Source organism: Sinocyclocheilus anshuiensis, unplaced genomic scaffold (assembly GCF_001515605.1).
Source record: "Sinocyclocheilus anshuiensis isolate Anshui unplaced genomic scaffold, SAMN03320099.WGS_v1.1 scaffold904, whole genome shotgun sequence".
NCBI lineage: Eukaryota > Metazoa > Chordata > Actinopteri > Cypriniformes > Cyprinidae > Sinocyclocheilus > Sinocyclocheilus anshuiensis.
Window position 1 is genome coordinate 146,055 of NW_015552589.1, and position 20,746 is coordinate 166,800.

The window sequence follows — 20,746 nt, forward strand, 5'->3', positions numbered from 1 at the left end:
TATATATTCCATAATACATATTCCAGAGCAGTTGAACAGTATTGTCACTGTAGCCGAATGATGAATGATCTGATCTTATGGTTCAATCCCAAGCAAGTGTCGCAGAGTGAATATAACAAGCAATAAGTTGAGAGAAGTATGTGTTGGCAAGCTTGAAAGAACAGTCACACAATGTTGTGCAATAAAATACTTTTCTCTCGTTTGCTGAGTGCTTTATGATACATCACTTTTTCAAAGTCTCTTTGGGTAAAAGCATCTGTTAAATGAATAAATGTACATATAGATCTGTAAAACGGCGAATGTATTTGTTTGTCACAGGATTGTGGGTGAGAACTGTCATGTAGGTGTGTTTGGGAGGGCATCAGGTATAGATGGCTGAGCTCTTGGCACTAATGCCGATGTTTGCACTGGGTTGCTCTTTGTACGTGTTTGTTCTGTTCTGAGCTATTGCGTTACCCAGGGATGCCTCTTTGTATTGATTTAATTTCAAGCTCTGAAAGAGGGACAGACAAGCTGACATGCAGATGGTCTCTCTCTACCTTTCTCTCTCACACACACACTCAATCTCTTGCGCGTGTGTGATTGCATGATCCAGCTTGACACGGTCCAAGGTGACTGGCTCAGTATGATTGAGAGGTTTACTCCTCAAGGAGGAGGAGGCAGAAGGGGCAGAAGGAATCACAAAGAGAGAGAAGGGCTGCAAAGAATGAGTCAGACCAGTGAAGGGAAGGAGGGAGGGAGGGAGAGAAAGAGGATGATGGAGGCACAGGGAGTGACAGCCAGGAAGTTCTCAAATGTCTTCTGGTGAATTTGTACCTCTTATCACTTCTTATCCAGTGCTGTCCATAATGGGACCTGATCCTCAGGTTACTTCTAGGTTTTATTCTAAAAGTGCCCCCTGACTTTTCTTATTTTAAGCAGCTGCCATCCAGTTTCACCTGTCTGTTCGCTCAAACTAAGTTTGAGACAGTAGAAGCAGTTGCTTCTTTTACAGATTTCCATTATTATTAGGTTGAAGGTCCCTTTATAAACCGATAATTTAGAGGTGAGTTTTAAGTCCCAAGTGAAGAAATGTTCAGCCTCACAAGTCAAAACCATAATGAAATGCAATAAAATGTTCTCGTCCTTTCTCTCTCTCTTAATGCTTTACTTGTAAATGAAAGATGTTGCTTACGTTATATATATTCTTTTGAACTTTTGAAAAAAAAAGTTTAATGTTTCCATAAAAATATAAAGCAGCACAACTGATTTCAACATTGATAATAATAAGACATTTTCTTGAGCAGCAATTCAGCATATTAGAATAATTTCTGAAGGATCATGTGGCACTAAAGACTGGAGTCAGCACAACTGATTTCAACATTGATAATAATAAGACATTTTCTTGAGCAGCAATTCAGCATATTAGAATAATTTCTGAAGGATCATGTGGCACTAAAGACTGGAGTTATGATGCTGAAAATTCAGCCATCACAGGAATAAATTACTTTTTAAAATATATTAAAACAGAAAACAGTTTTAAATTGAAAGAATATTTCACAATATTTACTTTATATTTATACTGTTTTACTGAATTTGTTTATAAAATAAATGTGCCTTGGTGAGAATAAGAGACTATATTTATAAAATATATAAAAAAATCTTACTGAACCCAAACATTTAACGGATATATAAATATATATCCCAGCTAATTTAGCATAGATTCTTGCTGATAGAGTTTGCTGATATTTATTTTGGGCATTTATTCGCTTAAATTCATTATGCAGCTTTGCATAGCACAGAAAAGGAGATTTTGGTGTAACTTTATCAAACCAGACGTTGTCCTAGTTTGATAACTAGCTGACTCATCAACAGCAAGTTCTGCTGTTGTTCAGTTTAGTTTCTGTTCATGTGTTTCTATTTCTCATACTCCCCATCTTTTTTTACTGTCCCCTTTTTCACTCAAGTTTAGTCTTTTGCTCATATATTTTTTGCTGGGGTATTTTCACTGGGTCACACTTAATTTCTATTTCTCTGACTGCTATATGATCATGAAAGAGTGTGAGTGGTCCCTAAGACACAACTGTGACTAAAAGGATGTTTACACGACACCGTTTTCAACTAAAAATGGAAAACTTTTAGTACCTTTTGGCCGTTCATTTATACAACAGTGGCGTTTTAGGGGCCAACTTTTGAAAACAGGTTTCACAGTGCAAGTTTTTAAAAATGATACCATTATTGTCTCTGTGTAAACTACAAAAACGTAAATTTGTGAAAGTGATGACATCATGTGCATGCATATTACGTGTTCAGTCTATAGGAATGCATGTATGCGCAGGCATGTAGTGTTTCTTTACAAAGTGACATCGCCAACTACTGGCCTGGCATGCATAATACAGCGTTTTTAGTTGTTTTCACGGATTCGTCTGAACAGGGATTTTTTGACAACATTGTTGTCTGTACACGAAACTTTTCAAAGATGCAAAAGATGTTTTTAGTACAATCGTTGTTGTGTAAACGTACCCTCAGACCACTTCAGGAAGTGGTTTAAACACAAACAAGATGCCTCTGAGTTAAGTGTAAATGCGTCTTGTTGTTTAGGCCAGATACGAAAATGTACACCTCCAGATCTTAGAACTCAAACACTGATTTCTATTTGAGCTGAAGAGTGAAAATTTCACAGCTCTGCATTAGCATTAATATAGCCTGGGAAAAGCAGATCTGATCTTCCATTTTGTGTAGACATAAACCTAATCGGATAGCAATCTGATCGATTAAGTGTAAATGGTCTGTAACTCTGTGCTCTCTCTCGTGACTCTTTCTGAGCCTCTCTCTGACTCTTTTCTCTCTCTTTCTGCATCTTTAAACTCAGTGTCATTTTAATCTCTTTACGCCTACCCGCTTTTGTCCTCTGTTTTTCTTTGTTATACTGCATAGCATAGCTTTCCTTCCTTCATTCAGTGTCTCAGTCTTTCTCTCATCCTCTTTGTCTCTGTCTTTCCTTTCCCTCCCCCTCTTCTCTGTGTGTTTTTGGCTCAGTACTGGAGGTGAGTCAGCCTCTTGGACTTCGCTCCTAATCAGAGTCACTGTGAGCGTCACCGTGTGTCAGAGTTCCGGCCTGCATTCTTTTATTTGTACCTTTTTCTTCCCTCTCTCCATCTTTACCTTTTGCTGTATAATAAAATCTCAAAGATGTTCCCAGACATGCTAGGCGGTGAGATCTGTCAAGCCAGATTGTACCATGGTCCAGTTGTTCCTCCATCTGGTTGTTGGCAATGCAGATCTTCTGCTGCTTCTTCCCGTGATACCGTCAGGCTTACGCTAGGTGTCTAGGAATCTTCATCCTGTTCCTTGTCGTTCACTGTGCATTGAAGTTAGCTTTTATCCTCATCACATGCAGATTTGTTTATCCCGTTTGACTGCTTCTTTCTCCGTCTATCTCGCTCTCGCTTTCCTTTCCCCTGAAGCTCCGGCCCACATAATGCTCAGTGTCAGACTCAGTCATAAATGTAGATGGGCAGAGTAAACAGTGCAGTGGCCATGTGGCACTTAGCGACCTTGGATGCGATGGCTCATCCTTCATGTCTCTTGGGATTTTCTCAATGTGTTTTCCTGCATGAGTGGAAGTGTTTTGTCCATAACAACATCAGGGGGCTACATCATGGTGGAAAAGACGGATAGAAAGTTATGGGTCCTGACAACTGGGATGTGCAGCGATTCATCCATCCATCCGTTTTCTGTTTGTCTTTAGTTCAATATATCATTCATTCTATCTGTCCGTCGTTCTAGCTATCATTCTATTTTTCTGTCTATCTATCTGTCTGTGAATAGTTCAATCAATCGTTCATTCCATCTGTCTGTCATTCTATCATTCTGTGTGTCTATCTAGCTATCTATCTATTGTTCATTCTATCAATCATTCTGTCTATCTATCTTGTTCATTCTGTCTGTCTCTCCACCATTCTGTCTGTCTATAGTTCAATCTATTGTTCATTCTAGCTGTCCGTTGTTCTATCTATCTATCTATCTACACTGAACAAAATTATAAACGCAACACTTTTGTTTTTGCCCCCATTTTTCATGAGAGATATCTATCTATCTATCTATCTATCTATCATTGCTCTCATCTTGTCATTGTTACTGATCTTCTGGTCTGTTGGTTCTGACTGTCTCCTTTGTAATTGATTATGAGTAGATTTGCTTTACCTTAACTCACTTTATCTGTCTTTCTCTGTTTACTCTTCACTCTTGTTCACTGGTCTCCTCCAGAGCTGCACCGCTCTGCATGGCTCTATCCATCTCTCCAGAGTGGGTTAGGTTGATTGAGGAAATGGCCCTAAGGCCCAAAGGCTCTGCTGTACTTACAGAGAGAGAGCCCAGCAATTAAAAGACACGCTCACACACACATGCACGGGGTGCAATTAATGCATTCTGAGATCCGAAACAGTTTGGAGTGAAAAAAAAAAAATCAGATGCAAATAGAACAAGGACTGGGACATTCTGTTTTGATGCGATTAACCCCATCACAAATATTGTTATTCTATTGAGTCAATGGTTTAGGACTGTTGTAAATAAGTTCATTGAATGAAGCTGATGCTCAACTCAATTTCACTGATATTGAGCTAAATTAAATAGAACTAAATTGAATAGAGAGAGATGGGGGAATGAGAGAGAGCACATGCACTGCAGATAGACAGGGTCTCATTCACTAATAACTGCACATGTGCACAGTGAAGGTTCTCACACAGAATTTCTGCAAGATTTACAACACGATTTTGGCCACAATTTTGCTGTTTGAGACTTTTTGCTGTTTGAGAAATCATAAAAGATTTATTTTGTCATATGGAAAAGTCATCAGACTTGGATCTTTTAGTGTGACATGCTCAGCATGCATGCATTTTAAAAATAGACTTTTATTTCTGAAATGTTGGAAATATTTTTACAGGAGTAATATTACATCACCGCTTCACTACAGTGAGAACACAAATCATGTAAACCTTTATTAGCCATTATTATGGCAGCAACAGCAACTAGTCAACTAAATACCCGTGTTAACTTGTTTCTGCAAATGGCTGCTAATTAAAAAAATGACATCCATCATTTAGAGAGATAAAATGCAATAAATATCCATTGAATAGGGTATTTAAATAAATGTTAAACATGTGACTGACAATGTGAGAAGTGCATTTCCACAAAACTTGCTCCTCCACCATGAATAAATCAGTATCTAAATACACAGTTTTATCACTGAAGAGCCATGCAAATGTATTTTTACAGCCTTCCCCATGAGAGACAATTACCATTCCCAATAGGGCTTTTGTGATGAATTTTTGAAAGTCTGTTAGCATTTTAAGCAAGGTGCATACTGGACAATTTTCAGGGATTTTACCATATAACCATCTTTCACGATTTCCAACATTTGTGTCAGATGGCAAAATCTCACAGTGTGAATGCAGCTTTACGCAAAGTCTCATTGGGGTCATATTGTACAATCTGACAAGAGGCAATTGTAGCAGGAAAAAAAACCTGCACAGCAGGCACTAGGTTTTACTCTTGTTCTACATTGAATTGATGAATCTGGATTGTTGTAAATGAGGGGAGCAGTGACCGCAGTTAGCAATTAGCATACAAAACTAAACCATCTCCATATGCCGTAAGGGCTTCTACACAATCTCTCCTTTACAGCCATTTATCATTCTTTGCAAACATATCCTTACTCTCACTAGAGACGATAGCTTGAGCAGCAAGCGTGCCATTCTCAAAAACAGTCGGAACACAATAAACATCTTTTATATAAGCCTACAGTGCACATGATCACCTGCATGTTTGCATACTCTTGTTTATATGTTTGATACAGATGATTGTTTGATTGCTGGTTGGCCTTATGCACCGTGTTGAGTTTTGTCACTGAGCGCTGTGGCTCCATTTATTGCTTTGTCTCAAAAACAAAGTCATTATGCTATAATATTATGTGTTTATGCGGTCTCTAACATTACAGGGCGATTGTTTTCAGGCACATCATTCAAAATGTTAGTGCAAACTGGGTTATGTGTCATTTCTAGTTTGTCATTTTGAATGAGTCACTGAAAACACACACACCATCAAGATAATCAAAATGATGCCAAAATGCAAATATACAGGAAGCTAGAATACAAAATAAACATATTTATGAACCTAATGAATATGATTTTAATATTAAAGATGTCCGAATTATTTTCTTCTATTAGCACATGCTTGTTTGAGGTTAATCTTAAATTCAGCATCTCTTGGAAGCCTCTTACAATTCAATACAATGCCTATTCATTTGCATATTTGCATCAAGCAGCATGATAACAATGTTTTTATCATTTTATAGGAATGATGCTGCCACACTCACACACATCACATGCACTTTGTTTTTCCTTAGCATTTGTTGTCATGGTTGTTCATTTGTGTCAATCTGTTCAGCTGTGCACACCTTATAAACTTCAGTATTTAAGTTCATGCCTTTCACCCCTTTGTTGTCGGGTATTGTTTGTTACTATGCTTTGGTTGGATGCTGTTCTCTCTGCTTGAATCATATTGTGGATTTAATAAAGACTGTTTGGAATTATCTTCGTCGTCCTGCTTGTCTGATACAACCTTAGTATCATGACAGAATACCCGACCACTAAATTGATAGAAGCGGCGTAATTAAAATTTTTGTGGGAATACGTGTATTTTTTGTTTGTTTAGTTTTCCATCACCAGTTAGACTGTTGTGCTGTTGTGCCTTGAGCAGGGGGACTACTCCCTCGAGGAACATGTGTAAGAAGAGTTCCTTAACCTCTCTTATTTAACATCGTACCCGGATGACTGCCTCTTCACATTTCTTTGCATTGGCCTGAACAGAGCGTAGTTGTCCGTGGAAGCACCTCGAGGGAGCTTCATGGGTTATGAGGAGTGGGTGCTGCTTTCTTGCAAATCTCCACTTACTGTCGGACCTATCGATGACAATACCCGCTGCACTAACAACCCAATGCCCAGCCAACATCACCCAGACTGCGGGGATCGGCAGCCCGTGCCCACCACAGGCAGTGAGAGTGACTCTGCCACAACACAACAGCGACAGAGCTGAACATCGCCACAGAGCCTGAGCACCACGTGCCTGACCAGGTGTATGAGCCAGCATCTTCCTCCGTCGCTGAGGGAGTGAATGTGGAATTTGTGGGGATGGAAGTGAGCCCCGCCCAACCTCCCGCCACTAAGAGTGAGTGTTTGGCCATCGCACTCAAAAGCTGTTTTGATTTTGGAGAGATTGATTTTCTATCCCCTTTGCTACAACCTGAATCAATCTGTTATATCCCAACCTCCCTCTCCCACCACCTCTCCAGAATTCTGTTGAAATTGAATTTTGTGTTGGATTTTGTACTGCTCTCCAAGCTCTTCTCCAGTCCCCAGTTACTTCTGCCACTCAGTCATCACTACCTCCCATCAGTCCCTCATTGCCTCCTCTCAGTGGTGGGTCAACACCTAAGGCCTGCTGGGAGCCATCTCTTCCTGGATGTTGGAAGCCTGTGGATCCGTCTTATGCCTCTGCACGCTCCACTACTCCTCCACTACTCCTCGACTCCAGGCTCCCTCGGACCATTGGCTCTGCCTGGGTCGGATATCGCCGTGCCTCCACTGCAGACTGTAGCTCGGCCCTTCCTCAGGCACTACCTCCGCCCTCGGTCACTCCAGCTCAACCTCAGTCCTCTGGACCCCTGCTGCCATCTCGGGGGGTCGTTGCTGCGGCACTGTCGCAGCCGCCTAGGTCCTTGGAGTCCTGTCGCTGCACTGGCTCTTTGGCTGCGCGGTGGGCTTCCTCCATGTCATCGTCGTCTCCGGTCATCCCCATGGTTGCATTTGTCTCTACACCTCCATGGCTCATCCCTCCTGCAACGCCGCCGTGGGGCGCTGTCTCGGCTGTGGCCTGGATCATCATCCACCTGCCTCTGCTCAAGGCCATTCCCTGGCTGTCCCCTCCATCTGCACCTCCTTAGACCTTTTTGTTTGTCCCTATCCTGGATTCCCGTCCTGTTCCAGAACCTCCTCCATTCATCTGCCGGCGTGAGGCCGTGCCTTCCGGGAGGGGGCGTACTGTCAAACTCACTCACACACATCACATGCACTTTGTTTTCAGTTTGCACCATCTTCCCTTAGCATTTGTTGTCATGGTTGTTAATTTGTGTCATTCTGTTCAGCTGTGCACAACTTATTAACTGCAGTATTTAAGTTCATGCCTTTCACCCCTTAGTTGTCGGGCATTGTTTGTTACTACGCTTTGGTTGGATGCTGTTCTCGCTGCTTGAATCATATTGTGGCTTTATTAAAGCCTGTTTGGAATTATCTTCATCTTTGTCGTCCTGCTTGTTTGATACAAACTTATTATCGTGACAGATGCAATATAAAAGCGTGATGAAACAAATCTCCTTCCCCACAGAGTGCTGGCGGTTTTGGATAAATAATTAATCTAATTTTAGGTCTTTGTGTGAATGTCAGCAGAAAATGTAGCGAGAAGCTGTCAGTTTGACTTAGCATATTTGGTAAAGGTTGCATAAGCCACATGCCTATTTCCTTATCTCTCTCTCTCTGTCTGTCTCTCTCTTTTTCCCTGCAGCGGTGGATGCAGTTCCCGTTCGGAAAGATGGGGAGCAGGTAAGGAAAACTACAGCGCTTTGCATATTTAAGATTTGCTTTGTGCCAAACCTTTGTCCCATGTTGTGAGCTTAAGCTCTAAGGATCACATCTAAATTATGTCCTTTGCTGAAATAAAACTTTTGCGATGTCTGCATTTCTGTCCGAAGCTATTATACCTACTGAGTGCTGACATTTGTGCCCAATGACACTTTAATGAAGTCTTTAGCTAATATGCAGACCCCCTGCGTGCCACACGCACGTCTTGCCACCCCGTAGCGCTGAAAGTCAGAGAAAGCTTGATGGTATAATGTGTATTTGAAAAGCCTCTATATTAAGATTCTCAGCAAGGCCACGGGAGCCAGACCCCAGAGCCCAGCCATTACCGTACAGTATTGCCGTAAAACGGGTGTGTCTCCTGGGAATACATAGCCTCATCCATCTTCCCTGTTTGCTGTCTGTGTTCACGTCCCACCCAAGGGCAACAGCTCCTGGCTTGTCACTCAGCCACAGATGAATTTGACACAAAACCTTGCATAACTAAATCACAGCCGTCCTCTGTTAATAATTGTAACTTAAAAGTTGTTTTGAAAACAAATCCCATTCAAAGTTTTACACAGCGTAAAGTGTGTGGCAAAACATTAATTACTTCATCACTGGGTAGAGAAGAAAACGAATTCTATGTTTTTAATTTGCACCTATCTGTTTTTGCCCCCCCACAGAAAAATTGTAGGTGGCTGCCGTAATTGCAAGCCAGCCTCAAAAATGTATTTTTAGGAGCCAGCTCCACGTTTATGTAACAGAAGCAGCCATAAACTCTAAGATGGTGGGAAACGAATCGATCAACCCCCGAACGGTCCAACTGTGCCTGTTGTCTGTTCGGAGTTTCTAAGGGGCAGACATTTGCCCCATGCCAATGCCTTTCTGATACTGACCTCCATTTGACCTTTCATATTGATCTTTCTCTTAATGAACAATGAGCGGCTACTGCTGTTCGTACTGGCACCAGTGTTTGTCTCGCTGCGCTGGGTGCGGTGTAAATGCGATCGATCGCACGCTGTGAGTATGTTTGGGTTGGCTAGGATTACTTACTCCAGTGCTACTCATCAAAGTCGCCTCCATCTCCTCTTGCTGCTGTCCTCATCCAGTGTAGAGACTTCTATGGCAGACATCAACACAGATACACTATAGGTGGTACTTCATTCATGAATATTTTACACCATATTAGCGAACTATCTGTATAACACAACAAGGGTGCATACAAAGATATATGGTTTACACAACAGTTCATAACAGATGAACAGCGTCTCGCCTCCTTCTCCTGCTTTCTGTTTATCTGTTGTTCTTCCAGATCTAGTGTTCTGTACTTGGCTTGATGTTTTGCCTTCTGTTGTTTCCTGCTAACTGAAATCATGCCTTTTCTTCTCTTTCACTGTATCTTTCCCATCTATTCTTCAACTGTTATCTGCTTTGCTTCAAGCATGGACGTGCCGAATTTTCCTGGGAAGGAATCAATGTAAGTCTGGTATTGACCTTTTGCCCTTCATACTTTCTGCCTCTCTTGTTTTTTTGTTTTTTTTTTAATTATATGATATGACTCTCTGGGGTATCCAGCATTTTTTTTTAAACAAATGCTCAAAAAACATGGACATATTATGTCAGGTACACTACTGTTTAAAAGTTTGGAATAATTATGATTTTATAATGTTTTTGAAGAAATCTCTTATGCTCACCAAGGCTGCATTTATTGAATCAAAAATACGGTAAAAACAGTACTATTGTCAAATATGATTTCTGAAGGATCATGTGACGCTGAAAAAATGGAGTAATGACTTCTGAAAATGTAGCTTTACCATCACAGGAATAAATTACATTAAAAAATTAAACCATTACAATTATTTTAAATTGTAATAATATTTCACCATAGTACTGTTTTTGATAAACATAAAAAATGCTGACTTGGTGAGCATAGAGACTTCTTTCAAAAACATTAAAACACATAATAATCCAAACTTTTGACCGGTAGTGTTCAGTGGTGATGTTGTGAAGGTAAATGTCATAATAGTATGATGGTAGAAAAATAATTTTACTGGAGGAGATGTTAATATACTTAAATGTTTGTATGAACATAAATCACAAACTCACCTTAAATGTCTGCCATGACGCCACTGCAGTGTTTAGTAGCTGGCAGGTGTCTTTTGGGGTATGAGCGGTCTTGATAGGTCACGTCATGTTGTCTGAGATTTGGCCCATTTTTGCAACTTGTAGGTGGCACTGGATGTGTGAGATGATAACACAGTGTGGTTCACATGGAGTTAGTGCCATCTGCTCTCATCTTTGAATGGAAAAAAAAAAAGTTAATACAACAAAAGTTTATGATTCTAACCAGTGATATTTTAAGTTTTGTTTTTACTATTAAATTATTTATTAATACACTGAACAAAATTATAAACGCAACACTTTTGTTTTTGCCCCCATTTTTCATGAGCTGAACTCAAAGATCTAAGACTTTTTCTATGTACACAAAAGGCCTATTTCTCTCAAATATTGTTCACAACAGATTTAGACAGATTTGTGAACAATATTTGAGAGAAATAGGCCTTTTGTGTACATAGAAAAAGTCTTAGATCTTTGAGTTCAGCTCATGAAAAATGGGGGCAAAAACAAAAGTGTTGCGTTTATAATTTTGTTCAGTGTATGTTGAATTAACTTTTATTTTCACATTTTTTTAATTTTTATTGTAATTTTAGTTTAAGTTTAAGTAATTTTATGTGCTTTTATCATTTTTATTAGGTTTTGTTTTTAGAATATTTCTATTTAGCTTTAACTTATTTTTATTCTTTAACATTTTAATTCAGTTCAGTTCTCATGTACATTTACATATTTGAAGTTAAAATTTCTCATCTTATAATTATTTATTTATTTATTTATTTAATTTCAGCTCTTTCAATTGACGAAAAATGATTTTTAATAGCTTCAGTTTAGCTAACAATAACAACACTCATTCTTACAGGTTTCCATCATCAAGTTTTAATGAATTCACAATGACCAGAAGTAAAAAAGCTAGTGTTAGGCTAAGGGAACTACACCACAGTCGCACAATGTCAATGTCACCACCACTAAGTCTCTGACAAATCTTTCAATCTTCATTTTAAATTTCTTTGTTCCATGGAACACAAAAGGAGCAAATTTGAATCATGTAGTTGTTCCCTAACAAAATTTCAGTCTGTTTGCTAGGCAAGTTTTTGAATCACTTCAGAAGATTCAGATGTTTATGGTTCTTTTTTTTAATATAATTTTGATGCTTGACAGCTCCAATCCTCACTTACTTTCATTATGAGTGACTAAATTACAAAATAAATGATAACAGAATATTCATTTTTAAACTATAATTTTATTGTGCTTTTAGTTTAATTTGCTACCACAACAGTAAAAAGTTTACAGCTAGGCTAATGAACTATATTACTTGGCAGAAGGATTGTTTATTGTCAATTATGATTAATAAATGTAATTATTCACTGAGCCTTTGTGTCCTTTATCATTGCCGGTGTATAATGAAAGTGAGCCAGTGATTTTCGTGGCTTATTACTTTCATTGATTTTTACTCCCACTTCCCTAACTTTTGCTGCTTTTCTTTCTTTTTCTTTCTTTCTCTCTTTCTCTCTTTCTCTCTCTCTCTCTCTCCTTCCTTCCTTCCTTCCTTCCTTCCTTTCTTTCTTTCTTTCTTTCTTTCGTTCTTTCTTTCTTTCTTTCTTTCTTTCTTTCGCCAGCTGTCCATGGAGGACACCACCTCCATTTTGCCCAATCTGAAGCGGAACTCCAACGCCTATGGGATTGGAGCTCTGGCTAAGTCCTCTCTGACAGGTGTGTCAGGTGTGTGTCTGTCCCGGTAGCTGGTAACCGACCCCATGTTGGCTCCAGAGGAGGAGATGGCGATTGGAGCCAACATGGCTGCCCCTGTGGGTTCCCCTCCCTTTCCAGTTTCACCACCTGCCTCCTCCATTAATTAGTGCATGTCAATGGCCTCTTTAGCCACTGATGAAATCCCCAGTCAGACACAACAAGAGTTCACAAAAAAACGGCTGACGTAAGTGCACTATCCATCTCCACAAGCTTGCTGCTGGGAAACGTCGTCTTTCGGTCTGATGCCAGCTGTGTATTATAGTGTGTTTTGTTGTTTTGTGAAGTAAACTGTTGGTCATTAGTGTGTTGTGGTGTTGTTGTTTTTTTATGGATACTGCTCATTGTCACAACAGGTTTCGGGAAACGTAGGTATCTGAATCTCTCTTGATTTCATGTCTTGTATCTTTTGTAATTCTCTTGTTTTTCCTAAATGCTTGAAAATGGGGTGAAGTGCTCAAGTGATACCATTAGATTGTTTTCCCCCTGGAACAAACGGGGGTGATTTATCAAAGTATTTAAAGAGAGCAGTCACTTCATCAGATGGGGTTTTTATCATTGTCAGCAGCCTAGAGAAAAATCATGCAACCGTCAGCGAGGTTACCATGAGACTACCTTGTTTTTAGCTCTCGTTAACATTCAGAGCCTTACGTTTTAAACGAATGCGTCTTCCGTTCAAATGAGATGTTTGCATGCTAATGAGCCATTTTGTTTAAAGGAAATATGTTTAGACGTTTCCCTTTTGGCTCTAAATATTCATACATGCATAAAAGCTTATGAATCTCATGTAATTCATTACTCTTGTGAATAATGTATTTCTAAACATGGTCAACCAATCGCATCTCTCTCACCGCTTGTGCGGCGATTGATCAAATCAACAGACTGTAGCGCATTCATAATCACTCATTCAGTTGTTATCATCCACAGAGCCTTGCAGTAGTTTACTGTAGTGAGGTGATTAAACAAATGACACATATCCCATAATACACTGCCTGGCTGCTTTCATTTCGCCCCTTTCTGCAGCTCCATGTAGAGTCTGTAGAGGCACTGACTTGTGTTTCTTTTTCTTTAGGGGTTACCAGATCAATGAAGGACAAAGTGACCAAGCCCACTGCCATGGCTCAGGGTCGTGTGGCCCACATGATTGAGTGGCAGAGCTGGGGTAAACCATCCGCAGGGCCAGAAGGGGGAGCGGGGCGCTCCAATCTGAACCGCGAGAGGGAGAGACGGCTTGAAAATGACGCCTATAGTGACCTGAGTGACGGAGAAAAAGAGGCACGAATGGCAGCGGGTGAGATGATTGGAAAATGTATTATGGTAAAGTCACCAGACAGAAATGTCATCCCCCTTCTCACATTCAGTTGTGGTACAGGGTGCAAACATATTAAGTTGAAATGTATGCCTATGATTTATAGCGTTAAAGGACATTTGAACATTTTCTAAATTAAACTGTACCTCAAATATATATTTTAACTTATCAGTATATTTGGGTTTTACTTGTAAGCTTATAAGATTAAACCTCACTTAATTTGGCATGTTTTGTTGCTCAATACAAATAAAAACATGGGGTCAGAAAAATGCAATTATATTATTATAAATATTATATTACTAAAACACATAATATATTTACTCCATATTCTCTTAAAAGTCTCAATATCTCATGCAATTTTGCTTCTCTGGTCAATTTATCTTGGTTTAAGGGTGTTTATAAATAAATAAATATTGCAGTACATTAATAGCAAATGTTTTTATCAGCACAAAAATGTGGGCTTTTTTATATTAAAATCATAAAATTTCATAGGGACTAAAATGTGCAATTAATTACATTAAATTGTAATATTTCATTTTATTTATTTATTTTTTTTACTAACACAACCTTTCTGAGAATTTATTGTTATTTCCAATTTTGTAATCTGTAAGATTCCTAATGTTTAAGAAAGTCTTTTATGCTTACCAAGGCTGTATTTATGCAATTGAAAATGCAGTAAATTAGTAATATTGTAAAATATTATTATAATTTAAAATAACTGCTTTCTATTTTAATATATTTAAAAATGTAATTTGTTCCTATAATGGCAAATTAGTGCCACACGATCCTTCGGAAATTATACTAACATGCTGATTTGGTACTAAAGAAACATTTCTTATTATCATAAGAAAACAGTTGTGCTGCTTAATATTTTTGTGGAAACCATAATAAATTTTTTGAAGAATAGAAAGATCAAAAGAGCAGCATTTATTTATAATAGAAATCTTTTGTAACATTTATAAATGTCTTAACTGTCACTTTTGATCAATTTAATGCATCCTTTCATTTCTAAACAAAAGTATGAATTTTTTAAACAATATTAATAATAATAAAACCATACTGACCCCACATTTTTGAACAGTAGTATTTATATGCCAACATAAGAATTTGGAAATGTTTAGCAGAGTGAACCACCCAGTGAGAATCTGTGAGTATATTTCGTCTTTAAAACATCAAAATAGTAAATTGACTTTTTGCAGGCATTATGCAGCAGTTTGCCATCTCTGAGGCCACACTCTTAACCTGGAACTCTATGGATGGAGAGAGTCTCTGTGCCAACTCCAACCAGGGCAGCGTGGCTCACCTCAGTGAGGTTAACCAGGAGAGCATCACCAGCAGAGGTGAGGGTCACCAACAACCACCTCATGCCATAACAGAATGAAGACATTGTTGGAGAGATTTTAATAAAGGCAATATACAGTAATTTATTTTATGTTACATTAAAGTTTTTACATTTTGTTTGACTTCAGATGAATGGAACAATCTTTTGTTAATCCACAGCTCAGATATTACAAGCACACACTTCTTAAGCACATCCTTGCTTTTACCTAGCCTTGACTGATGTGACTTCCAGTCCATTTGACAGGTCTAGAGCGCATTGCCACCACTTTATTTAGTGTGAGGAAATGTGTCAGAGATGCCACAGTGACAGCTGCAGGCCCAAAGGCGATGGGGGAGAATGGCAGAACAGCACTTTTCCTGAGGTTTAGCTATCAGAGCTTATACAAGCCCTGGGTTGAAGCCAGGTTGCAGCGTAACACCAAACAAAAAGCATCTCTTTGGCCTGATTATGTCAAAATAGAATTGTAACAATGAAAAAAAAACATGATTGTAAACATTTTTAAAGGGATAGTCCAACCAAATGGAATATTCATTTACACACCCTAATGTCGTTCCACACTTGTATGATATTCTTTCTTTTGAGGAGCACACAAATTAGATATTTTCAAGAATGTTCGTAACCAAAGAGTTTCGGCTCCCGCTGACTTTCATTATATGGATAAAAAAAAAAATACAATGGAAGTCAATGGGGGCCGACACAGTTTAATTTTTGGGTTTAAATCATCTCTTTAAAATGATTTGACTGTATGATTAGAACATAAGGAATTTTAAAATGTTAGAATTTAGTTTTAAAAAATAATTTAAAATTTAAAAGAATAGCAGAGTCCACACCACATCTAGAATGATAACGACACAGAGGAAGGCTATCATTAGAATCACTTCCAGTTTTTTTTCCAGCTGATAAAAAAAAAAACATTGACAGCCAATCAGAATCCACCCTGCTTTAAAGAACTTGAGCATTTAATGTGGCAGACAAAACTGCAAAGTGTAGAACGTTAGAACGTTACCGTGTTTTTGTGTGGATGCTAATATGGTTATTGTTCTAGAAACTACTTTGGTTTCACCTGCATTTGAACCCTCACCTTATGACCTTCCGTCTGTCTCTCCTTCGTTTCCATGTCTCTGTCCTTCAGACCAGCCATTGCATCATTCCTCGGCAGAAGTGTGGCCTCACACCTATGTCTCCCAAGGCCTTTACTGTCTCTCCTCCTCTGATGCGTGGGAGCCAATCAGCAATGAGCCCTCGGTCGTAGCTTCTCCCGCTGCCAGCTCTTACATCATGGCGGGTGGGGCTTCGGGTGAGGGTTATGACGGCTCCACCCACTATTTGACACAGCAGCAGCTGACGTTGCAGCAGCAGAACCACCTACAGCAGTTCCAACAGTATCAGCAGTACCAGCAGCAGCAGCTCCTGCAGTATCAACAGGTCAGAAAACACAGTTTGACACGCTGCCATGTTTACATGCTCAGAGGAACACTACAGAGTTGTGTTTAGCTCTACTGCTTGACCTGTTTTAGCAATTGTAGTTTATTCCCTCATTAAAGATGTTCAGGACTCATGTTTGTATCTTCCGTACCCGATATTAAAATACTTTTTTGCTTCAAAGTTTGTTTTTCCCATCATACCTGCAAACATTCTTGATTCTTTTTCTCATGTTTTCTCTTGAAGTCTTTGGAACATCGACTGCACAGCGCCTCTCACTCCTTACAAGCCACGCCCAACAGCACTATTCACAGTTTGGGCCCGCCCGCCCACCCGAGACTGGCTGACCTGTGGGCGGCGGCTCAGCTGGAGCCCCATCAGGTGGAGATGCTGGGACACATGGGCGTGACCATGGCCGAAATGGGAATGGCGGAAGTGTATGGTGAGGAATCCATTGCAGAGACCGAATGCATCCCAGAGCAGCAAGAGGAGGAGGAAGTCAAGGTGGCACTTTTTATTTCCACATCCTTCACCACCAGTTAACCCAAAAATGAAAATTTTCTGAAAATGTACTCACTCTCTGGCCATCCAAGATGTAGATGGGTAAAGATCAGAACAGATTTGGAGAAATTACATCACTTGCTCACCAATGGATCTCCATCAATTAACATCTGGTGAAGCGGGAATCACTCATCATATAATCTAATACATTTTGAAGTTCTCTATCTATAATATTGCTTTCTCCAGTGAAGAAGTCGTCTTTTCTGAATCAGAAGAGAAATATGAACAGATTACACACTGTTTACAAGTGAAAGCATTCCAAGACAGTTCTAAACAACTATGCCAATGGATTTTGATGTCAGAGGACAACAGGGGATGGACTCTATTATGGATTGGTATTTTGGCCAGAATTGACCGTTTAAAAGTTAAAACAACTTGATGCATTTGTTTCTTACAAACACACAGCTTTTCACTTCACAAGACGCTAATTGATGGACTGGAGTGGTGTGGATTACTTGTGGATTACTGTGTTTTTATCAGCTGTTTGGACTCTCATTCTGACGGCACCCATTCGATGAAGAAACAAACTCATCTACATCTTGGATGGCCTGAGGGTTTGCAAAATTCAGCAAATTAGGTGAACTATTCCTTTCATTTTTTTATTTCTTTCTCAAGGAGGATGACATAACACTTACCCTCGAACCCCAGCTGACATCCGTAACTCCTGCCCTGACCCCTCCATCTCTGAGAGAGGACTCCACCCCATCTGGGGGCATGAGCCCAGGGCAAGCACCAGCAGAGCCAGTGGTTGAGCACATGACCTACGAAGTCACATCCTGCGTCGTCCAATCACAAGAGAAGAAAGAAGAGGTGGGGGATGGGGCCGTTGTTGTTGTGGCAACCAACTGACAGTTTAAATTGAGGGGCATCCGAAAAAACGGAGCGAAAAAAACGAAACTGTCTGTGAAATAATCCACCAGTTAAGCTATTGTATACGCTCTTTTACCCCAGATGTGTATTCGTAAGGACTGTCACATCAGGAACAGATTTATTCGTTATCAAACGCCAAAAGAACAGGGCTCTGGGCACCTATAGAGACTAAACGCGGGAGAGTGTCAAAGCCAGGATGATACATTATATGTGCTGCTGCTGCTGTTTTATGGCAGGAGCGCTGGAGTCCAAGGCCGCTTACGAATGAAAACGAAGAGTGCAATACTGCGAAATCAATACAACCAAAAGAAAGTGCATGCGTTTTTTTTAAATATTTAAGTGACTGAATTAACAGTATCCACATAGTAATAATACATATTGATTTTGTAATAAAACTAAAAGCCAATGAAACAAATATGTATTTGTATGTATATATATAACATGTATGTACTGTATGTTAGTATGAATGTATGGATGTATGTGTATTTAAAGGTATATTCTGAAAAAAACATTACGAATTTGCCGTTAGCGTGAAGTGTCCCCTAGGTACCTCCAACACACTCGCACACACACTTAAACAAACACTGATGCACAAACACTGATGCACACACAAGTACACACCCTGGAAAACATGTTTTTGCTCTTAATATATCCAAGCACAATACTGCCCAAATGGAAACAGTGCTGCCCTTTTCAACATCCTAACTGTATTGTTACTAAGACTTATGCACTACTATGGACATAAACGAATGTATTGCCTATCTTCTTAGCGACAGCACGGTTCTGTCCTCAAGTTTTTTTGTTCTGTTCTGCTTCATTTTTCTCATCAATGTCTGTGTTTATCCGTTTGCGTACTGCCTGGCGGAGCTGCTCAATATTGATTTGCACTGAACAACAAAAGGAAAACTGAAGAGTCATCGTCGTCATTCTTGGACGTTCCATTAATATTCTCATGCAAAAAGAGGAGTAAACTTTGGATGCTTTTAATCCGTTGAGGCCGAGACTACAGGAAACCAAACTGTGAATCTTGAAGACCACTCATGGATCCATTAATTTCCATTTTTGATGAACTAACATGTAGGAGCCATTTATATCATGCATGCATGCATTTTCCATGTTATTTACGTTATAGCTTTCCCTGTAGCTGACATAATGCAAAGAGATAAACTCTCATTACCTCAGTAAAATCATGTGGTAATGGGCTAGTTGACATGTTCGGTCAAAGTATGTTTTTGTCACGATAGACCGTATGACTGTGGAAAGAAGTGAAAAGAAGGTGCTTTTCTGGTTAATGCTTGCAGGCTTTCCACTAATTATTTAATAAACTGTAATTTAAATACCCGCTGCAGAAAGAAGTGCCCTTGACTACTAGCGTGCACGCCAAACCTTTGTCGATACTTACATACGTTCCAAAAGAGAGAAAAAAAAACAAAAAAAAAAACATTTTGGATGTGGCAACATTAACACTAGGCCTAATTTAGATTTAGAAGGCATTTGGTTTAGCAATGATTTATATTCTTTGATGATTTTGAGAGTTTTGATTAATGCCGTTATGCAATGCTGAGGTAACATTTATTTTTCTATACTAATGAGGCCAGCGAGTTGTCTTTCTTTGTGATATTTCGAGCATCATAGGACTAGCGTCTGCCGAATGAGAGTCATTTTCAAAGATCTAATAGTTGTTTTTGGAAATTCGAGAGCAGGCGAAATGAGAAAGATTGACGTGAATGATGTCTCGTGTTCAACGAACAAAATTAGATTCTTTGGAAAGTACACTTTCAGCATCTTTAATGTCAGAGCTCTTTGTGAAATGTCCAAAAGATGGTGACATTAATAGCTCACAGCAATGATGTCATAATTCTGTCATACTCTGTGAAATATGATGCATTTAAGTGCAGAATGGCAAAGCAAGGCGTGAAATCAGAAATGGGTTTCTGATTATTGAGGAATAAAAATCAAGCTATGTAGCAATCTTGCAGTTTCTTCAACTCCATTCGGTGTCATCCTGTAACCTCATTCAAATCATGTGCTGTAAATAAAATCCTTATTGCAAAGGTCTGTCTCATTTGTTAACGGCTATAGAGATTTATAAAAGACCAGTAAATTGTATAGATATATTAAGATACTCTCACTATTTCACTGAATCACTGCACTATTTTACACTCAACATCCTAACTGTATTGTTACTAAGACTTATGCACTACTATGGACATAAACGAATGTATTGCCTATCTTCTTAGCGACAGCACGGTTCTGTCCTCAAGTTTTTTTGTTCTGTTCTGCTTCATTTTTCTCATCAATGTCTGTGTTTATCCGTTTGCGTACTGCCTGGCGGAGCTGCTCAATATTGATTTGCACTGAACAACAAAAGGAAAACTGAAGAGTCATCGTCGTCATTCTTGGACGTTCCATTAATATTCTCATGCAAAAAGAGGAGTAAACTTTGGATGCTTTTAATCCGTTGAGGCCGAGACTACAGGAAACCAAACTGTGAATCTTGAAGACCACTCATGGATCCATTAATTTCCATTTTTGATGAACTAACATGTAGGAGCCATTTATATCATGCATGCATGCATTTTCCATGTTATTTACGTTATAGCTTTCCCTGTAGCTGACATAATGCAAAGAGATAAACTCTCATTACCTCAGTAAAATCATGTGGTAATGGGCTAGTTGACATGTTCGGTCAAAGTATGTTTTTGTCACGATAGACCGTATGACTGT

At 39.2% G+C, this 20,746-nt stretch overlaps 1 protein-coding gene across 6 annotated transcripts in view; it reads left to right on the forward strand.

The window, feature by feature from the left end:
• Positions 1-20,055, forward strand: part of LOC107665489 (uncharacterized) — a 26,017-nt gene extending 5,962 nt beyond the window's left edge. For 2 of the 6 annotated variants that reach the window (XM_016456394.1, XM_016456396.1), the window contains exons 2-9: positions 8,599-8,636; positions 10,096-10,131; positions 12,386-12,488; positions 13,588-13,806; positions 15,024-15,164; positions 16,299-16,591; positions 16,835-17,092; positions 17,765-20,055. In XM_016456394.1, coding sequence (XP_016311880.1) covers positions 8,599-8,636; positions 10,096-10,131; positions 12,386-12,488; positions 13,588-13,806; positions 15,024-15,164; positions 16,299-16,591; positions 16,835-17,092; positions 17,765-17,998 — 1,322 coding nt within the window. In that variant the 3' untranslated portion in view covers positions 17,999-20,055. The remainder of the gene's footprint in view (positions 1-8,598; positions 8,637-10,095; positions 10,132-12,385; positions 12,489-13,587; positions 13,807-15,023; positions 15,165-16,298; positions 16,592-16,834; positions 17,093-17,764) is intronic. The other 4 variants (XM_016456395.1, XM_016456397.1, XM_016456399.1 and 1 more) reach the window with 4 other exon arrangements.
• The last annotated feature ends 691 nt before the right edge of the window (positions 20,056-20,746 follow it).